Source organism: Polyodon spathula, chromosome 6, assembly GCF_017654505.1.
Source record: "Polyodon spathula isolate WHYD16114869_AA chromosome 6, ASM1765450v1, whole genome shotgun sequence".
NCBI classification, from domain to species: Eukaryota; Metazoa; Chordata; class Actinopteri; order Acipenseriformes; family Polyodontidae; genus Polyodon; species Polyodon spathula.
In genome coordinates, this window is record NC_054539.1 from 24443368 (window position 1) to 24463646 (window position 20279).

At 34.9% G+C, this 20279-nt stretch overlaps 1 protein-coding gene across 5 annotated transcripts in view; it reads right to left on the reverse strand.

The window, feature by feature from the left end:
* LOC121317052 (1-phosphatidylinositol 4,5-bisphosphate phosphodiesterase beta-4-like) overlaps positions 1-20279 on the reverse strand; it is a 129605-nt gene that overhangs the window by 43993 nt on the left and 65333 nt on the right. For 3 of the 5 annotated variants that reach the window (XM_041252622.1, XM_041252619.1, XM_041252620.1), the window contains 17 exons: positions 20035-20178; positions 17222-17301; positions 17076-17129; positions 14763-14844; positions 13825-13925; positions 12938-12995; positions 11780-11888; positions 11092-11302; positions 8603-8696; positions 8071-8150; positions 7857-7941; positions 7660-7750; positions 5632-5727; positions 4024-4044; positions 2770-2870; positions 2165-2224; positions 276-417 (listed from right to left, as the gene is read on the reverse strand). In XM_041252622.1, coding sequence (XP_041108556.1) covers positions 276-417; positions 2165-2224; positions 2770-2870; positions 4024-4044; positions 5632-5727; positions 7660-7750; positions 7857-7941; positions 8071-8150; positions 8603-8696; positions 11092-11302; positions 11780-11888; positions 12938-12995; positions 13825-13925; positions 14763-14844; positions 17076-17129; positions 17222-17301; positions 20035-20178 — 1609 coding nt within the window. The remainder of the gene's footprint in view (positions 1-275; positions 418-2164; positions 2225-2769; positions 2871-4023; positions 4045-5631; positions 5728-7659; positions 7751-7856; positions 7942-8070; positions 8151-8602; positions 8697-11091; positions 11303-11779; positions 11889-12937; positions 12996-13824; positions 13926-14762; positions 14845-17075; positions 17130-17221; positions 17302-20034; positions 20179-20279) is intronic. The other 2 variants (XM_041252623.1, XM_041252621.1) reach the window with 1 other exon arrangement.

The window sequence follows — 20279 nt, forward strand, 5'->3', positions numbered from 1 at the left end:
GTCTGTGTGTTTTATATATAATATATATATGTGTGTGTGTGTGTGTGTGTGTGTGTGTGTGTGTCCATGGAGTGAGAGAGAGACTGTGTGTGTGTGTGCTGATTAAGTTATAACACACTCTCCTGTGCTGTACTGCCTCCCTGTGGATCATTCCACATGTTATCATCTAGCAGTAATAATGTTTCTGAATAGAAAATATACAGGTTTAAATCAAGGAGTATCAATGCACAAATACACACTGATATTAAAATTATTTCATTTAGCTTTATACTTGCCTTCCGCCACATTAAAGCTTTGAAACTTAACCGGCTGAGCGTAGTTAATCATTGCTGAGAGGTATGGGTGAATGTTAGTTGTAGCACCTACATACGTATATGAAGTGATCCAAGCCTGTTCATCCTCTACAGTTATACCACCCTGCAAGTAAAGCGCAAAAGCTGTGAGGCTCATGTAGATTGCATATATTCTCAGTTTGGATGGAGTGACATAAAGTAAATGCTCTACAACTAAAATGAATTGTTTAATTATACAGTACAACATTTATCATAAATGACCAATGTTTTAAAAAAACAAAACAAACCAAAAAAAAACCCCTTCATCACATTAAAAGTTACCCTATATGACACCAGACTTTAATTTTGGAGGTTAAGTTATTTATATAGAAAAATAAACAAATAACCCATACATTTCAGTTTTTTTTTTTATTATAACAAATGCTCCTTAAGGTATTTAATATACAGCTATGGCCAAAGGTTTTGCATTACCCTATAGAATTAACTAAACTTGCTGAATAATGTTAACATATCGAATTACATACTGCTTTGTAGTTTTCCATATACTTAAAAAAAAACTGACAAAAAACATCCAAATCAAAGTGGACAGGCTGGCTGGTGTGGTGACGTCAGAACCGGAAGAACACACAGCACTGAGGGTGAAATGAATGAGCTGCGTGCGTGTTTATTATTAAACAGAAAATAAAATGTTGAACAAAACAGAACAAAAACTGGCTGAACAAACAAAACGGTGCTGTGGCCAAAACACATAGATAAACAAACAAACACTGGAGATATACTAAATAAATCAAGTATCGTGCTGGTGTAAAACCAGCACAAATACCAATTGTTATTATTTATTAAAGCTTACTCCTGACTTTCTCTCCCGTTCTCTCCACGCTGAACACCCCAACACCAAATGAATGCTTTGTGCATCAATCACTACAGTTGTACTGGGATTCAATTACTAATTAATTATTCACTTGAATCGCAGTATGTGAACTAATCTGTGCTCTCCCTGTGCTCACATATTAATACATATTTTATCTGCACGTGAAGTAATTTTACAATCCTCGTGCCTAAATACAACTATATATTTGAAATCACTCTTGCTCCTCAGCCCCATTATATCCTGTGCACCAATACATATACACCAACAATAACACACTAAAAAATACAACTTAAAACAATCTACACACAGGGGCAGGTCACCCCGCCACAAATATGAAATACTACTACTATCATGGCTTCCAGATGACTTTTGCAATATCATTTTGTCGTTTCTTTGATTACATTAAAATATCTAAATGATGTTCTGTGACCCGGATGACTGGTGGTGACGTCAGACCAGGAAGAGACACACACATAGTACTGGGGTAGGAAGCGCTGATGCGTTAGTTAAATAAAAAGTTTGAGCAAAACACTTTTCAAAAGAAACGGCACATTGGCCAAAACAAACCGGACACTAAATAAAACAAGTTTTGCACTGGTGTCAAGCCAACTTCCATAGCAATGGTTAATTTATTCTTTAGTTTAGCAATAAACTGCTTTGCTAAATATAGCAATATGTTTTTAAACACCAAACCATACATTTTAAATAATACACACAGAGGCAGGGTGTACCCCGTTACATGTTCATGTAGTTTTTTTTTTTTACATTTTTTACTATGTCTCACAAGCTTAAAATTCTAGGTGATGCAAAACTTTTGGCCATAGCTGTAGATTATGAGACAGCCCAGAAAAATAGGACAAAATGCCAACATTAAAACAGGATGAAATCTGAAAAATGTAAAATTGGTTAAGTTGCACACACTCCCAGAATTCCAACTGTAAACAAGATATGATTCCATGTTTTATCTTTTACAGTATCTGTTATCTATCTTACATACTACCTTTTTGTTATTTTCCTGTTCAGCTACATCTGTTATTTCAGTTACATCTTCTTCAGTAACCTTAAAGATAAAAACCCATTTACCAATTTATCAAGAAGATAAACTCTGGTAACAAATATTATTTTGGTCAGTAATTATTACTATATAAGACTATATATATATATATATATATATATATATATATATATATATATATATATATATATATATATATATATATAAAAAAACCCTTACAAACCCTTACAACCTATAGTAAACTGGAATACCGTGTAATAGTATGTAGACGGCCTTCACAAAGCATTAGCATACAATTGACAAGAGTAAATAACTCAAAGGCAATATAGCATGGGTACACAATTGCATTCTTCAAAGTCTGAAGGCTACTGCTCTTTGTTACACCTAAAGTATAGTTAGTTAATTAAAACACTGAATCTCCTTTCAGTCAGTTAGGTACTTATTGGTACCTAAAGTATAAAACCTGTTGAACTCTGGACCTCGAGAATCAGATTTGTGCAGCCCTGGAATATAGTTTGGTAGAGAATCAAGGTTTTGTTTTGTAGCAAATAACATTTGTATGCAAATTTTAAGCATTTTACATAACCCACCTTCTTCACACTGTTTGTATGGGCTTCTGTCTGACTCAAATCATCAGAGGACATGTCACTGTCAAACTTGAATTCTGGATGAGCTTCTTCTTCTGGGTCGGCTTAAAAGAAAAAACGTGAAATGAGTTGAATATTGCTATACACAACAACACTAAAACACAGAACCCACCTAAGTACAGTAAACCAAATGGCAAAATAAAAAGGGAAAGTAAGAATTAGAGAAAGGATGCAAGTTAAGCTGTTGTGTCTAATGTTCTATAGCAAAGTGGTTCAGCACTCACCAACACCAGTAGAGCAGTAACATTTAAAACAGTAATTCAGTTCAGCTCAAAAATGATTTTAATTAACCTTATCCTTAAATACAAACTACAATGTGAGTATTTTTTTTGTACAATTTGACATTGTCTGCGCTGTGCATAAATATGTGTTCCTGCCAGATACAACAAGTTCAAATGTGCCTTGTTTTCTAAAGTATTTTAAATATTTTTTTAAAATATGGAAACAATAGATAAAATAAGTGAAACTACTATAGCACCAGTAACTGATGTGTTGACCTCTTTATGTGACTATTAAGAGATATACAGGGCGATTAGGTAAGTCAGTATACAACTCTGTAATGCTGCTGTGGACAAATAATTATTTAATACCTCATTACAAGATCATTGTCTTATTAATAGGCCATTATTTACTAGGATTACCACTTTTGATTTTCTAAAACATTTGTCTCTGTGTTGTATATATCTCAAGTACTGATGGCTGTCTATTATTTTTCAAAAACAGGATTCAAAATAATTATAACCTTAATGTCCTTAATATCTGTAAAGAGTTGTTAAATTGAACATTTCTATACAAAATCACAGTTTCAGACCCCGCAGGCATGAGTCAGTAAGTCTGGTAAATAATTGTCTAAGAAGAAGCATCAATAGAGAATTATACAAAACACACATAAAGGATATTAAACAGATAATATATGAAAAATATGGATGGTATTAAGTTCAGAAGGTATTAAGCAGTGATTTTTTTTTTTTTTTTTTTTAGCTACAGAAGCATTAGAATGAGGTTTAGAGACTTTATAACCACCATGTATCTAACATTGTATAAACTTAAATTATATTATTCTTAATGTGTAGTAATAGAGTTATGCCCTAACAACTTAATCACTAATGAAATAAAAGAATCCCAGGCATAAACTAGAAAGGGTAAAGTAAATCAGAGATAGAGAAGGGTCTTTCAATCACCAAGTGTTTTCCTTACCAATTGTTGGTTTGGGGCAAGCTAAAATGTAGGACAATAAAAGAATTGTTTAATCACCAGATTTTCAAGAAGACTTTTTTGTGCCAATTATATATATATTTTCCCTCTTGACCAACATCATATTTTTTTTTTCACAGGTTTTACTACTACATGGAATTATTTTTATTAACTTAAATTTCAAACACATATAATGAAAGTAAAATGGTCTTCTTATTTTTTTTAAGTATTATTATTACTAACTGAAGTACAGAATTAAAAAAGGTATGTATTGCCTGCAGTGCATTCTGTTTAACAGTTAACAGGGATATATTGCCACCTTTTTTTCTATTACAGTAGTCTCCATGTATAGGAACACCTCCTAAGAGAACACTTTGCCTAAGAGAACTCCCTTGTGGTGAAACATATTTTTCCCATTGTAAAAGGAACTTCGCTTAAAAGAACACCTTCTTGGCACCGCTAGTGATTTGTTCACAACGGATACAGCACTGTTTTGTAACATGATAATTCATCATCATCAAACTTAAATTGAAATTATTTTCAAAAGTGACTTGACATCACGAGAATGTCTTGAGGCACACTGATTGGTTTATTAAATATTTCCAGAACTGCTGCCATATCATTTTGTATTCTGATTTCCATGAGTACACCTCTCGCTACAAAAATGGCATGTCAACAAATGGTGAAATGTTATAAAAAAAGTTGTAGGAAATTGTTCGAGTTCTTGAACAAAAACCTCAATTAGACTCAAGTTTCCAAGCAATTTAGTGTTTCCGTTCTGGTGAGTTGCTTCACCATTCTGTTAAATAATGTGCACATCTTGTATATTGCTGCTGCATTTTTTAACATGTGTTGGGTGCGGTGGTAATTTGGTTTGACAGTTACTTTATTATTATAGTTTATTAACACACACTTGCCTATTGCTTTTCTTTTACTTATTCAGTTATTGCCATATGTTGATGCACATGTGTCATGACAAGTAATACATATGTATTTATTTATTGATTCATATTGTGTCTGGTGGCTAGCTCCGTCTTAGAGAACACTATATAAACACTTTGCTTGCTTCCAAGGTGTGTTCTCCTAGCTGGAGACTACTGTATTGTCATAGGTGCAGGTATAAATACCTAATATAGTTTCTGATATTATAGAGATCCTTATTCAGGAAACCTAAACTGATATACAAAGTGGACATTGGTTTACTTATTTTGACGCCCTGCTCCTTCATCCCACCTTGGTGTATAATATGAGCTGTTGCACTTAGACCAATTAATCAGAAGGTCTAAATACAATTTATGCAGCTAAAATCAAGGTCAGTCAAAATGCAAATACCTATAAGTCTGATCATAGCAATGCAAAGACTAAACAATATAATGTATGTCTGCTTATGTACAGGTACAAGTAAAGATAATTATATTCAGATCCACTTTAGAGAGCATATTGAAATGACAGGAAGGGCAGCAGGCATCTTAGAATTTCATTATATGGGGTGAAGGAATATACAAGCAAACAAAAAGATAACATTTTCAAAATTTTAACTGTTACACTAGCTGACCCGGTTGAACCTGACAGGCAATGTAAGCTGATAAAATGTGTAACAGTATAACTTACCATTTTCTATTTCTTCTTCATTCTCATCTTCCAAAATATTGGCGGGAGCTGTTGTTTCTCCAGCTTCCATGAGCCTTTTAAATGCCTCAAGTTGCTCTAAGGACAAAATGAATACATAAACAAATCAGCTAAACTATCAAAAAAGGCATACAAAGTTACTAAAACAGTGCTAATGTAAATATGTAACTGAAAACAATTTCAATGATAACCCTCTCTATGCAAATGTTGCTACAAATGAAATAACCTTCACGCAGTGTATATCTGATTATATTTATATTAAAAGTCTAGTGACTACACTGATTACTTTCCTTCTACCATACTCATGAATACTGTAGCTAAAACAGCAGATTCCTTGAGATTTTACAAAGGATGCCAGATGGCTAGTTATTAAATATTATGTACAAACTGATGCAGACAAACATTGACTAAACTGACCACACACGCAGGTCTCAAGAGACAATTGTTAAAACGTGAGCGATTATATGTTCAGTAGGTTGCTGTGAAGTGCACATTCAAATGGTAAGTGCGGTCTTGTGGTAGATTGGTCAGAAGTTGTTGATACCACCTGCCACAACAAGGGTTTTGTGGAATGTGCCAGCCTCACTGGACCTACTATACAGGTATAGAAACAATGCCTGACACAGAGAACGACAGGACTGCTTTGAAGAGCCACTGCTCATTCTAATTACTAGTCATTCCATCCACTGCTCAGATACTGTGATGTTCTGAATTGAAATGCACTACCCTCCAAAATGACTGATTTTTAAAGTTGTCTTACTATTGTCTATAATTTTTTTTTTTTATATATAAATTTAGTAGTTGCCAATTATTATTTATTTTATATATATATATATTATATTATATATATAGTCTATATATATATATTCTAATTTAGAGGGGTAAATAAACAGATTAGCTCAAGAACCACTACTACCCCTGCGCTGACTCGGGAGGAGAGAAGACAAACACACACTGTCCTCTGAAATGTGTCGTTAGCCGCCCGCCTTTCAACACACTGCAGGACGGAAAGTTGTGTACAGCCACCCAGAGTTCAGCGTCGGAGCCTCCTGACAACGCGTCCTGGACAGCTGACTGATGTCCGTTCGGGGCGCCGTCCGCAGGGCGGGTTGACTGGTGTCCCAAAGGACACCGTGAAATGAGCACAAGACAGACCTAACCGGGCAGCACTCGGCCAATTGTGCGCCGCCCCCTGGGAGCTCCTGTCCTCGGTCAACAAAGGAATAGCCTGGACTCCAACCGACAACGTCCAGACTATATGGTGCGTCCTGCACTCTACGCGAGTGCTTTTACTGGACCGTGGAAAATTAAATTCTGGTTCTTGAATTGAAGCATGGCAGAAATAAAAAATAAAAACAAATAAATGCATGGTTGAAAGCAGAGGCCCATTCTCATATTAAGTTAAAGCAATTTTAAATACACATGCTGTATGTGGTATGGCGAAAGCCCAGAGAGCGATTCAATTAAGGCTCCAGCCACACTCTGACATGTATTCTGTCAGGGAGGATTTTAACCCCTCTCTGCCAACCCTATATATATTTGCATTTCGGGGTTTCGATCTGCCACATCGCAGAAAGAGCATGGTTTCCCAACCCTGGTCCTGGGACCCCCTGTGTCTGCTGGTTTTCATTCCAACTGAGCTCTCAGTTACTTAACTAGACCCGTAATTGAACTGATCATTTGCTTAATTAGACCTTTTTATTTGTTTTTAGATCTTAAGCAGAGTTAAAGTTACTTATAAAATGTTATCGCTAACTTGAAATCTCCAACTGTTTTAAAGCTGAAAACAAGAAAAAAAAAATAAGCATATTATCAGTTTAAATAAGGGTTTAATTAAGTAGCTGAGAGCTCAGTTGGAATGAGAACCAGCAGACATAGTGGGTCCCCAGGACCAGGATTGGGGAAACCTGCTTTATGGTCCATAGGTTTATACAGTCAATGTTGGGGTTTCCTTGAAAACGAACGGCATTTGTTTCTAAAAAACTGTATGCTGTGTAAATGTTGACTTACTCTTCTCAACTTCAGGTTTGAGCCTTTTGTTTTTAATGAGTATTTTTCTTTTCAGGTCATTGGGAGAAGGCAAAGGCTGTCCAGCTTCAAGCTGTAAAATGTCAAGCAAATATTTTTTGTTGTTGTTGTTGTAGTCATTGTTCTATCTCTTTTCTATTTATAAGAACATACGTGTATGCAATTTAAAAAGTACATACCAAATAACCTTCAAGCGGTTGCCTCAATAATAGATCTCCAAAAATCTCTTCACAGTACTTTGCCATCTTAAATTGCTGTGGTTTACTAAAATAACAATACATACATGTGCAGTAAACCAATTAATCAATGTAACTTAAAGGATATCTAAAATACTTTGAAAAATAATATTATAATATTCTGTTTAATTTATTATAACAAAAAAAATAGCCTCACCTGCAGTGGTTTTCAAATGAAAGGATCACAGGATATTCAGATGTAGTAAAAGCTGTTTCTTTAATGGCTTGAATTACATCCTAAGAGAATAAATAGGACATTGCTTTTTTTATTTCAGGAATCAGTCACATCACACACATCAGTAAATGAAAAAGCATTATCTTGTACTACCATCATTTTACACAAATAACTAAACCACTCCAATATATTATGTACGTCCATTTACCATGACACAATACTACGATACTATCCACTAGTCAGTGTACTACTGTTCTAACTGTTCATTTTGATTGTATGACATTCATCTTTTTCATTAGAAAGCCAAAAAGTATTTTGACTGCCAATGAAAGCCATATTAGATTGCTGATCACCTGCAACTTTAGGCTTTATATTTAGAATTATGAAATCTGTAACACAAAAGCTTTTTGTTTCATGACTTTTAAAATAGTTTATACAACTATGATACACAGCAGAATGCTAAAGCAATGGCACATAACATTTCCATTAAAAAAGGCTTTGACTTTTCTTTTACCTTGAAGAGAATATCTGTGCACATGGCTTTTCCATGAGTTATTATTGGTTCTTGGTCTTCCCCTTTCCCATCCCAAATATCCAATTCTACACATCTACACAGTATTACCAATTTAAAAAAAAGAAAACAAAACATCTCAATATTATTATTGTACTTCTTTTAAATACACACATTATATAAATGTAATCGTCATATACTGTGGATGTTTAATATTCAGTTTATCCAATTTTCCACAACTTTTCTTCAGTTAGAAAGAAACTCTAAGAATATAGCAGCAACAATCACCTAGGTTGGCCAATATATTTTTGTTCAGAGTGATATAATTTTCCTAACATCTTGTATTTTCTTTCATTTTCAGGATCATTGTACACATGACAAAAAGTGAAGGGCCCAGGTATCTCCATGTATGTATATGTATTTACCATGTACAGTGGCTTGCGAAAGTATTGACCCCCCTTGGCATTTTTCCTATTTTGTTGCCTTACAACTGGGAATTAAAATGGATTTTTATTTGGATTTCATGTAACAGACATACACAAAATAGACCAAATTGGTGAAGTGAAATGAAAAAAATAACTTGTTTAAAAAAATTCTACAAAATAAATAATGGAAAAGTGGTGCGTGCATATGTATTCACCCCCTTTGCTATTAAGCCTCTAAATAAGATCTGGTGCAACCAATTACCTTCAGAAGTCACATAATTAGTTAAATAAAGTCCACCTGTGTGCAATCTAAGTGCCACATGATCTGTGCCACAAGATCCCAGTATATATACACCTGTTCTGAAAGGCCCCAGAGCCTGCAACACGACTAAGCAAGTGGCACCATGAAGACCAAGGAGCATTCCAAACAGGTCAGGGACAAAGTTGTGGAGAAGTACAGATCAGGGTTGGGTTATAAAAAAATATCCGAAACTTTGAACATCCCACGGAGCACCATTAAAGCCATTATTAAAAAATGGAAAGAATATGGCACCACAACAAACCTGGCAAGAGAGGGCCGCCCACCAAAACTCACGGACCAGGCAAGGAGGGCATTAATCAGAGAGGCAACAAAGAGACCAAAGATAACCCTGAAGGAGCTGCAAAGCTCCACAGCGGAGATTGGAGTATCTGTCCATAGGACCACTTTAAGCCATACACTCTACAGAGCTGGGCTTTACGGAAGAGTGGCCAGAAAAAAGTCATTGCTTAAAGAAAAAAAAATAAGCAAACACGTTTGGTGCTTGCCAAAAGTAATGTGGGAGACTCTTCAAACATATGGAAGAAGGTACTCTGGTCAGATGAGACTAAAATTGAGCTTTTTGGCCATCAAGGAAAACGCTATGTCTGGCGCAAACCCAACACCTCTCATCACCCCGAGAACACCATGGTGGCAGCATCATGCTGTGGGGATGTTATTCATCGGCAGGGACTGGGAAACTGGTCAGAATTGAAGGAATGATGGATGGCGCTAAACACAGGGAAATTCTTGAGGGAAACCTGTTTCAGTCTTCCAGAGATTTGAGACTGGGACGGAGGTTCACCTTCCAGCAGGACAATAACCCTAAGCATACCGCTAAAGCAACACTCGAGTGGTTTAAGGGGAAACGTTTAAATATCTTGGAATGGCCTAGTCAAAGCCCAGACCTCAATCCAATTGAGAATCTGTGGTATGACTTAAGGATTGCTGTACACCAGCGGAACCCATACAACTTGAAGGAGCTGGAGCAGTTTTGCCTTGAAGAATGGGCAAAAATCTCAGTGGCTAGATGTGCCAAGCTTATAGATACATACCCCAAGAGACTTGCAGCTGTAATTGCTGCAAAAGGTGGCTCTACAAAGTATTGACTTTGGTGGGGTGAATACTTATGCATGCTCAAGTTTTCTGTTTTTTTGTCTTATTTCTTGTTTGTTTCACAATAAAAAAATATTTTTACTTTGATATTATTATCTTCAAAGTGGTAGGCATGTTTTGTAAATCAAATGATACACACCCCCAAAAAATCAATTTTAATTCCAGGTTGTAAGACAACAAAATAGGAAAAATGCTAAGGGGGGTCAATACTTTCACAAGCCACTGTATGTAAATGTATTTAAGGGATCCCACCTCTTTCTACCATTTTCTACTGTTAAATGATATTAAAGGGGCCTATAATTTAACACATGAATTAATATAAGTTTAACAATATAAGTATTTATGCATGCAACAGTTTAGAATAGGCCCCATAGTGTTGCTATGTGTTTTGGACATATGTAGTAAAAAACTGAATACTATATTCCACATGTAGTTATATAGCTTTCAATGACAAAATACTAAGGAGAGAACCAAGAGTTTGAAGTCGGTAAAGGCCTTGTGTTTATTTGTAAAACTAGTGTCTTTCTATAAAAGATGGGAAAGGTGTGCATTCACTGCAAAATTATTTTTAGGTTTTGCTTGTATCCTTTCAACTTTACAGTGAGTATTTTGACATATTGTTTTGTCTTCTTAGAACTCTTGCCAGTACTGACCTGCATCCTGCCAGAAGGACCTGCCGATACATTTCTACAGACGACTTGCCTCCAAACTGTCTGCCAGTAAGATATGTGTTGTGGGAGGAACTTATAAAGTAGTGCGCCAAAGGGTGATCCATTTCTTGGTACAGCTCCAAACGATCAAGGAAGACTGGAGCATTTTCATCTGACATCAGATACCTGCAAAACCCATCGCTGGACATCCGACCTTCAAACGAGCAAACGCAAGAACATTCTTACAAGTCAATGCTGTGGGTGTATCTGCAACTGCTTGTTTACGTTTGGATTTTTTATACTGTATATTTCCAAATATTATGCTAAATAAAAAGCATTGTTGTCCGAAATCAGAAAGATTTTTTTAAAGTTTTTTTTTTATTATTATTTCTTAAAATAAAATGACAGGCAAGAACTGATGTTTTAAATTAATTCAAATACATGCTGCTCCACTTTTGCTTCATTACCTGCTTCACTACAGTAATTAATTAAAGATAACTGTTGTGAAGAAAGTCATTTCTTTTCAGCCTGATGCTATTTCTAAAGATTACCACTAGAGGGAAACAGAGTATTGATTTCTGACTGAGAGCCTAGCAGAGCAGGAAAATGCAGTGTAAGACTGGTATTACTAACTGTGCAATCTATTCGTGCTTTACATTTGAGCCTTTTCTTTAGGCCTTTTCTTGATTACCTTGTTTCTTTAGTGCTTCGTCTGGCTCATATGTTTCAATTATCTGCATTGCTCTTTTAGGATCATAGAACGGAAACAGAATTTCATTCAACCGAGGGTCTCGTTGATTCTGGTAAAGAAAATCAGACAAACATTTTCCTGGACGGCTCTTGTCATATTTTGATTTATTTTGGCATACTGTTTTACAAATGGCTTCCTAAACAATAAAAACCTGTATTAAATTCATTAGACCTATCTACTTTCCAGTGACACAGGGTTCTATTTAGGTGTCTGATGTTTTAAAAATGAAAATATTCTACCCTTTATTAGCATCAGTGCCATTTTCACAGCAGTTGGATTTCTAATACATTTTATTCAATTTGAAAAGTACTCTAAACAGTAGAGTTCTGTTTCATGTTGGTCCTCTATGCTTTCTTTGCTGGAAACATTGAATCCCTTTTCAATAAAAACTACACTTTCCAAACACAGATCCATCCTTTACAGAAAAAGCAAGAAAGATGTAGCAATATGTTTAAAAACATGTCATCAGTAATACTTGAAAGGTACATTATGTCCATCACAGAAAGCACTGGGGGACCTTAATTTCCGTGGACAAACATGGGAAGCTGCTCGTTAATATTGTGCCTTGTTGGAGGTTTTAAAGTTTACAGGCAACAAAAAGGGTGCTAAAGCTAACTGTATTTAAAGCCCCCCAAAATAAAACTGTAACCATGTAACTCATGTCCATTATATTTGAAGTCTGAAGTATACTGAAGTCTGAATATATTAAAGCTGTACTTATTTGGTCCAATTGTAAAAGCTTTTCTGAAGGCAGAGAACCATGTACATTACCATTTATTTTCTCTTAAGAAAAAACAGGGCCATTACGTTCTAATCCTTTTTGTTAAATAGCTTTATAGCAGTAATTTCAGTGCATTTAAATCGATGTGTTTAATACAGCAATAATTTGTGTATTTTAGCAGCAAAAAAATACAGCATAAGGACAAAGCACAATATCATGTGAAGTAGGAGTTTCTGCGCACCTGGATGTTGCCGTGGTTACAACATGGGCTCGATTAGCAAACAACAAGAAGAGAATATGAAAGCATGATGCATGCATTGCGAAGATATGGAAAAACAAGCCACTGTACAGAAAGTTAATGAATGAAAAAAGCTTACTTCATTTAGAAAGCTGACTAAATGGTCTACGGTTAAATAATCAGTTTTGTCTCCATTGCTGAAAAGGAATTAATCAGAAAAAGTATCTGTTACACACTTCAAATGAGCTTAACTTTCACATTACACCACGCTACACCATGAAAATATAAATCCTTTTTGTTTGTTTGTTTTTGGTTATTGCTAAAGTATTCTATTTGAATATTTTGTGAAATTATGTTTCAGCTATCACTCTTCAATCATTACAACAATACCTAGTTAGTTTAACAAACAGGTTAATACTAAAACTAAATCAGCAGGTTAGGTTTTTAAAGGAAGTTAGTATAGCAGATGCAGACTGTTTCCAGGTGCTTGCTTGGATGCTTGCACATTAAAGTATGCTATAGAGAACACAGAGAAGCACTTCTAATTATGTTGCTCCTTTCCTTATAAAGACTTTTAAAAATGTCCAAATAACAAAACTAACAACTGTGGTAGTGGTAACTAACAGCTTTTTAGGTGTTCTGCAGTTGTAGTATTATAGTTGGTCAGTTATCATCATTTTAGATATTTGCTGCTTTTGAAAAGTAGCTAGTATAAGGACAGCTACATTGTTTCAATTATAATTGTACAAACATATAACTTATATATTCAGTCCTGATTTTTTTTTTTCCTATGCAATGAAATCCCATTAATGACATCATCATATTTATGGCAATTGTGCTACAAGGTGATCAGTGCAACCCATACTCCCCTCTTGTGTATTTTACTTGCCAGCGTCTTCAGAATTTGGATTTACAGAACTTCCTTACTGGATTGCACTGACTTTAAATATTAATAGTTATTTTTATTTTGGCAAAGCTGTTTAAACATACATTTGATTACATGATGTAGTTCCAATGTACACTTACAGTTTTTTAAACAGCTCCTCTATGTCAGTCCGGGGGCAGATTTTTTGAGTAAGTTCATAAAACTTATCAAAAGTGAAGACAGAATGTTCAATTTCATCGTTCTGCAAAAAAATGAAAACACAAAAATAAATACAAATAAAAACATGTAGATTTCCAGTTGACATATTACTATTTTGTACACGTCTTAGCATGCCTGCTTACATGCAAAGTCCTTAATTTATATTAATTATGTGTTTATACAGAAACCAATTGAATTTGTATGCCATTAATGTCAGTATTACCATGCAGGTGCTACTGGGAAGTGTAAAGGTAAAGCATGCACTAATGAATGTGACAACAGATCACTTAAATAATGTACTTACTATACAGGGTTGCCAGTAAGACACTACTTGCCCCTAACTGCACAGTTATTATAATGTAATTATATATATGATTGTGAAGTTACAATGCAACAACATTTTGTCAGTTGCTAACATTTTCTACACTGTATTTGAACATCTATTTACAATGTAATAACTATGTAACCATGACTGACATTAATGTCTAGTTACTGTGTAGTTTCAGACATAATATAAACTAATTACATATACATAAATATAAGGTTTATTAGGGTGATTATTCCTGGTCCCTGCGAGCCTGGGCCGCACCAAAACAGCAAACAGTCTTGCACTCACAGCAGCACATTCACACAGCGTTTGTCTCGCTCGGCCCCCTATATGCTTTCATGTTCCCACCTCCCCAGACGTCACCCACCAATCCCGGCTGAGGCAAGCTTACCGCTTCCCTGCTAACAAACACACACACACACACACACACACACAAACAAACAACAGGGTCCGTAAACCAGTCCTGCAGCAGTACAAATCTCAGGTCGTTACAATACAGTATAATATAAAACTGCTGCTTGAGTTTTACCTTCTCTTACTCTGTCCACATACCTTTCCACTGGGAAGACCTAATTCCTTAAGTGCTTGAAAGATTCCCTTTTCTGTTTTGCCTGATGCAAAGGTCCTGGTTATGCTAAATGGTTGAAATACAGAACACTGTGTTGAGGTTTTTAAAACACACTAAAATATACTAAGACAGAGTACCTTATGCACACATATAAAAGGTTGCTATGTTCTTGTTTCTAACAATTAGCTTTAACACAGATACTTTAAGTTACCACTTACATTGAAGTAGCACCATAGGTCCAAGTACTGCTTTTTGGGGCCTGATTTTCAAAACTTGGTAAGCTGTTGCAAAGCAAATTTACTCACATTTATCAGCTGCAAACTATACACATTATAAATATTAGGCTGTTGAAGTCAATATGCAAAAGTTATTCATTTGCATTTTTTGGTTTCTGGGAGTTTTTAATTCATAGTTATCATGCTTTGAAAACCAGGCCCTTAAAAACAATGCAGTGAAGAAGAGTTGAATAACCTCAGATAGGGTTCACTTGAACAAAACATAAACCGTGCCTGAGGGTATGGGTTACAAAAAGACTGTGATGGGCTGGGTACATCATTACTGTATTCAGTTGTAATCCAAAAGGGTGTTACAGCTGTCATCTGATTATACTTCTCATTTGAATATATGTTTCAGTTATATGAAGTAATTCAAAGTGTTATAGTACAGTGGTTTTTAACCTGTGGTACAGGCTTGCCACTGGTACGCACTGACAGTTCTTTATGACAATATGATTCTTCAAAAAACAATGCTTCCTCAGTCGCACCATCGTAAAATAGCAATCTGTTTGTACCACTGAATCACAGAAAAATGATAAATTATGATGCAGGGCTCCAGACTGCAACTAAAATGGTTTTGACTAATGTTTTTTATAGGTTAAGCTCCCTTTAAAATCAAGTGCCAATATTTGCGAATGCGACATGATGTCGGTCTGTATATTAAAAAAAAAACTGTATTAACAACAGCAGAATATGGAACCCCAGTTTCTTGCAACAGTTGTGATGGTGACCAAACATGTGTGAGTACTTTTGTCTAAAAAAAAAAAAGTACCTTAAAATTAACAGTTGCATTTAAGAAATGTAGAACAAGAACAGCAACAAATAAAAATACACTTAAGGTTTGTGTATTGCACACGTGCCATTAACAAAATAACCTGGAAACTTAAAATAAAGAAATAATTAATGAAGGGCTGTAATGCAGCAAAAAGCGCAAGAATTAAACAAACAAGGAAGTGAAAAGGTTACCGTACCAAGCTGAAAAAAGTTATCTTTGTGAACTCCAAAAAAAAACAAAGTTATCTTTCAGCAGTCAAATCGTAGCGTGCCTAAATAAAGTTCTGAGTCAACACGAATTGATTTTTTTCAACTGTTGAGTCTTCATCTCAGATATGATAGATTTAGTTTGGGTTACCGTCAGGAGTTTAAGTATCACTTAATTGCACAAGATTACATAGTTAGATGATGAGCTGATAATATCTCTTCAGCCAGTGAAGCAGGCACAGTAATCTAAGAGCACTGTTACCATTATGTAAAACAGTATGTAACATGAGTTTTGTACTAAAGCAGGGTCAGCTGTTATAGGGAAAACAAAGTTTATTTCTCAAACTGACCATTTAAAAAAAATGTGAGAGCAGAACACACAGAAATACTTGGGACTGTACTGCAGTAAACAAAAAAAACGAAGCAAAAAAAAAAAAAAAAACGCCATTTACTAAATCTAGCTCTCAGATTGTGTTAATGAAAATGTATGACAATGTGCTTGCTGTTGTGTATTTAATATGGTAATATAGCAGAACAAACTCACTGCAATTTAAACTTGTTTTTATTGAAAAAAAACTGTACGTCAATCATAAAAGCTGCCTGTGTGACATTCTGTCAGATCAGGACTTCACCAAAACTGAGCATGAGAGCTGCAGCATGATATTCCCTATATTATAACTGTATACAATTAAAGTTGCGGTCACCAATTCAATACACAACATTTGCAAAATATTTAAAATATAAACATGCTGAGTTCATTGCAGTCATCAGCTGCATAGATTAACCATTCAGCAGAATGAGGCAACAAACAAGTCAGTACAGACACAACAAACCTGGTTGTAATGGGGTAGGTCTCGGTTTTACAACAGCCGTTTAAGATTACACATAGCTACTGGAACACCTGGTGGTCGCTGTTGGAAACACTGGTACTTGAGGTGAAAAGGTTGAAAACCACTGTTATAGTACCAGAGAATGACCAGATGTTTTTTGTTTTTATATTCATATTCGTACAACATCATTTTTTGTATATATACCCCTTACCTTCTCACTGGAATCTTTCCATTTGTATTTGTCAAAAATGATAACCTCATCCAGCTGAAAAGAAAACAAGATCACAGTTATATCTGAGATCAGTGAGCATGTTTACTAGTCAGTTTAATTTACATTACTGACCGTACTTTACTTACTGTTTTTTTAGGCAAGTCATGGGACAGACATTATTAGCTCTGAAGTTATGGATCACTGATCTCAATCCTTCCATCCATTGCTAAAAAAACAAGACAAAACTATATTGACATCACCAGTATAGCAAAAGAACAGGCATAATATGAAGCAGTGCTGTATACTGTATATAACATTTAGAACCTAACCCTCAAAATATAAACTTAAACATCCAATAAGTTTAATACTCAAAGTGATTAAGAATTTACTAAATATGAGCAATCTTCCTTCTACTGCCCTTTTATTTGCTGAGTCATCTCAAGTCAATTTGTTACAAAATCTGGACAATAATTTCATATTCTACAAATTTTCAAATACAGTATATTCTAAATGTTGGTATAACATACACACACACACACAAACACACTATATTCAAAATGTGCAACAACAGGGTCATAACTACAAACAATAAAAAAAAAAAAATCTATTAGGACTGACACATTGCATACAGTATTTTAGATTGTCTTTGTGCATGTGAAGGTCATAGGATGACAGATGAGAGAGACTTGTCTTGTAATAACAGATTAAACAGGTTTAACACAGTTAGAAAAGCGAAGAAAAATGACACTGTGGAAGGTTTTAATGACTCACTCTTGATGAGGTTAGAGCTTACACTGGTAAATTACTCAAGGGCACCAGTTTGTCATGAGAAATCTGAAATGCATTTCCAGAATTCCATCTTTTTTGTGACAGGTGTAATGGAATGGTTCAAATATAACCAGTTTTAACTTGTTTTTCACATTAGTAATTCAGTTAACAATTAGGCAAAGGAGCTTTAAGAAAAAAAATGAGAATTAACAAATACTGAAATAATATATAATTCACTGTTCTGGATGAACATTTGTTTACAGAACGGAACATTACTAAAGCTGCAGTGTTTATATGCATACGCTTCAGTCATTTTAAACCACTTTTAAACTTTTTGTAAATGTTGTATTATGTAACCAATTCATGTATGTACTTGGTTGCAATTAACTTCTTAAATTGAACTGAAAGTTAAATTTAAAGTTAAAATTACATATCTCATCATAGATAGATAGAGCCCGACTTTCGAAAAGGGTTTCGTTTTTGGTGGAAACGTCAAAATCCGCAGAATTTTTCCACCTGCTAATCCATTAAAAATACAATACAAATACCTTCATTGTAGCATAACCAGAAAATACCTCATCTGTTGTCCAAATGTATAACAATTTGCTTGTGTGTTTGTGAAAGTCAGTGGTAACAGTACATACTATTAATAGTGGGGTCACAAGCAGTGATATTGGTGGAAAGCAAACTGGTGGAAGTTTAAATTATCCACCACTTTAACCTTTGGAGAATAGACACATATTCATAGATCATTATATATTCCACCAAGAAGAACGTGTTGGAATAACTAATGAAGCAAACTATCAGATAGATTCCTGATGTGTTTTTGCAGCTTTAGAAAATACTCAATTGGTGAGAAAAACAGGTGCAAAAAAAAAAAAAAAAAAACAGTCAAAATAACTCCTCCAGCAGATCTCCTTTGAAAATTATCCCCATAATGTCTACTACAAACTTACTGACTTTAGGGGCCTAATTGCTATATTTCACTGCTTCTATTATTATTATTATTATTATTATTATTATTATTATTATTATTATTATTATTATTATGTAATAGTCTCCACTTATTTACCCAAGATATGTCCAATGTAAATGTCACTTGACTGCTGCAGCCCTAGGAGGATTGAAGCTCAATTGTCGATTGTCAAACTAAAAAACTCTTTTCACCTGAGGAAAACCTGATTTTTGAAAGCTACTGGTCCTAAAACAGACAGGTTAGATTGCATTCCTGCAATTCTAGGTTAGCCACTGGGAACCACACCAATGTACACGCTTTATGTAAAATAAATAATCATACATCATGAGAAGACATTGACAGAGTGACTTTGTGGCAAACTTCAAAAAGATGTCAAAATATTACATTCATGTGAAAGTATCAGGTCACTGCATCTCATGTTACAAATATATGCAAGTTTTTAATTCAGCAATTACAGTTCAAGATCATTACATACAGTATCTGTAAATGTGTCATGGTGCTGCTGAAAAAACTGTGTGAAAAGTGATGATTCACAGGATTTTCCTGTGTGTCCTCCCAATGCACCTCAACTCCCAACCTACAGAACACTGTCTACTGCATCAGCACCCGACTGCTACCTCTACTGTCTCTGTTGTGATTTACAGTTCAATACTGTTATAAACTCAACATTCAATGTTAATATCATTGTGAAAGCACTAGAGGACAGCAGTTGCCATGACTGCAAATGAGATCAGATAGTTTCTTGAGTCAGTACTCACATTGCCTGTATCTACGGGATCCTAGATACAGTATATATTTGAAAGCACTTGTTAATAATAATATTATTATGGTACGTTCTACGACCCAATGTATTAGGATACTCACACACACTACACATTCTTCAATAATACAGAAAGTAACAAAATTCAGGATGTAATTTACTAATGTAGTCCATATGCTTACGACAAATATTTGTTTCTAATTTAATATTTAAATAAAAAATAAAAACAAATTTGAAGCCCCACAAACAGAGTGATTGTTTGGCTTTAGTGATAGATGATTGCCTCTGGCCTACAGACGTGTCCAAGAAAGTGGAATATTGCATGTTTTTCCTGTTGGCAAAAGGAAAAGTTCCTCTTCAGTAACATACCTAAGAAAACAACCACTGTACTGAGAAAGAGACTTGTTTTTGAGGTAAGTTTTTGTCCTTACTGTACATCTCTTGTCATAACTTACCTTTGCTGTTTCTGCACTGTCTGCAACCATGTAAATAAAGTTCAGGTTCACCAAGTCAGTACCACTGCAGACACAAACGATGCGTCCCTCTAGATCAGTCTCTGTTTTCCCAACTGATTCCAATGCAGTAATTATTTTAGGGTCCTATGGTATACACAAACATATAACATAGCATGTAAACATGGCCATTTATGTTAACTCTGATAATGGAGTAATTTTTTATTTTCATTGGATTTCACTGCAAA